The sequence below is a fragment of the Trachymyrmex cornetzi genome, unplaced genomic scaffold (genome assembly GCF_001594075.2).
Source record: "Trachymyrmex cornetzi isolate Tcor2-1 unplaced genomic scaffold, Tcor1.1 scaffold31, whole genome shotgun sequence".
In the NCBI taxonomy this organism is placed as follows: domain Eukaryota; kingdom Metazoa; phylum Arthropoda; class Insecta; order Hymenoptera; family Formicidae; genus Trachymyrmex; species Trachymyrmex cornetzi.
This window is the reverse complement of record NW_017297795.1, coordinates 104,335-106,444: the sequence shown is the minus strand read 5'-3', so window position 1 is coordinate 106,444 and position 2,110 is coordinate 104,335. Positions and strand designations below refer to the sequence as shown.

Sequence of the window (2,110 nt, the reverse complement as noted above, 5' to 3'; positions counted from 1 at the left end):
CGAGAGAAATAGTGCCCGGGCAAGTTCGAGACGCTGTAGAAAGACACGGTAGTGCAAAAGTGAATACCGCGTTTAACGGTGAGTTCGCGACGAAAGATAAACATGCCATTAAGAGTATAAACACTAAGAACATTGAGATATACCGATTTGCGCGAGTGGTACGAGCGGCACGTCATCGAGCCCACGTTGACATCGCTCGAAGAGTTCCAAGAACGCGACAGCGGGTGGGCGCTGTCGCGAATCCTCAATTTGACTATCAACGTGAATAAATTAAATCCCATGCGCGCGGGATGTCATGTCGAAGTGCCGCGGGAAATAGCGGAACGAGCGGCGATCAGTGTGCGTACGACGGACAATGCGTGCTTCGCGTGGTCGGTGGTCGCCGCTCTACATCCGGCTGATGAACATGTGTATCGAGAATCATCGTATCCACATTACACTGCAGTGTTAAATCTTGCGGGCATCGAGTTTCCAATGATTTTGAAAGACATTAACAAATTCGAACAATTGAACGACATGTCGATCAACGTATACGGCATCGAAAACAAGCAGATCCTTCCTCTACGGCTCACCAGCGATAAGAAGGAGAAGCATATCAATCTCCTGTATCTGCAAGATCCACGCGACGACAATGTGGGCCATTTCGCATGGATCAAGAACTTGTCCCGTCTCGTGAGATCGCAAGTCACAAGAATGGAGCACAAGAAATTTTTCTGCGATCGGTAAGTGTGCGGAAAAAAAAAATTTATAATTGTCCTTTATATTAATAAATGATAATAATAATTTATATGCGTTTTTTTTCAGATGCTTGCACTACTTCAGTACGAGCGAAAAATTGGAGTTACACGCAATAGACTGTGGGAAAATCAACAACTGCGCCATCCGCCTGCCGAGCGAGGACGACAGGTGGCTCGAATTCAACAACCACTGCAATAAGAAATGCGTTTCATTCATCGTGTATGCCGACCTGGAATGCGTCCTGCGGAAGACGGAGCCCGACAAAGAAGATGCGTCATCGTACACATACCAACAGCATGAGGTATGTAGTGTGGGCTACGTGCGTTGCTCATACGACAACTCGTTGACGAAATATCGTTTTCATCGCGGTAACGATTGCGTTGCATGGTTCACCGAGGAACTCAGAAGTTTAGCGCATCGCGTCAAAGATATTGTATCCGCCAACGTGCCCATGGAGGCATTATCGAAGCAGCAATGGGAGACATATCGTAGCGCGACGCGTTGTCATATTTGTTTGAAACCGTTCGCACCGGACGATACACGGGTCCGCGATCATTGCCATTTAACCGGTCGTTACAGGGGTCCCGCGCATTCAAATTGCAATTTAAATTATAAAACTTCGCTGTATATTCCGGTTGTATTTCATAATTTATAGGGGTACGACGCGCACTTTATAATTAAAGAAATAGCTATCGCGTACGACAAGTAGATATATTACCGATTACGAAAGAAAAATATATTTCGTTCACGAAATACGTCAACAGCACCAAAGACAAAAATGAAAATCATTTTCAGAAAAATTGTATAAAATTAAGATTCATTGATTCTTTCAAATTTCTAAGTGCAAGACTCGATAAGTTGGCGTCGTATCTCGACAAAGACAAATCAAAAATTACAAGGTCAGAATTTTATAATCTTAGCATGGAAGATTTCGATCTACTCTCGCGTAAAGGTGTATTTCCATATGAATACATTGACTGTATCGAATAGTTAGAAGAAACCGAGTTACCACCGCGCGAATCATTTTACAGTTCGTTAACGGGCGATACAGTATCCGAGGGCGATTACGCTCACGCCGTGAACGTATGGCAGCGATTTTCCATCCGAACGCTCGGCGAGTACAGCGATCTATACTTGAAAACCGATGTATTGTTATTAGCCGACATTTTCGAAAATTTCCGCGAAAGTTGTGTCGCGAGTTACAGTCTCGATTTCGATCCCGCGCATTACTATACGTTGCCAGGTTTCACGTGGGACGCCATGCTGAAACATACGCGTTTAAGATTTGAGTTGCTCACCGACATTGATATGATCATGTTCATCGAGCGCGGTATACGTGGTGGCCTCAGTCAATGTTCCGGCAGATACGCAC

At 44.8% G+C, this 2,110-nt stretch overlaps 1 protein-coding gene across 1 annotated transcript in view; it reads left to right on the top strand.

Annotated features, from left to right (window-relative positions):
- Window positions 1-279: 279 nt before the first annotated feature.
- Window positions 280-2,110, top strand: part of LOC108762616 (uncharacterized) — a 10,478-nt gene continuing 8,647 nt past the window's right edge. Inside the window, exons 1-2 of the mRNA XM_018509689.1 lie at window positions 280-722; window positions 805-1,039. Coding sequence (XP_018365191.1) covers window positions 280-722; window positions 805-1,039 — 678 coding nt within the window. The remainder of the gene's footprint in view (window positions 723-804; window positions 1,040-2,110) is intronic.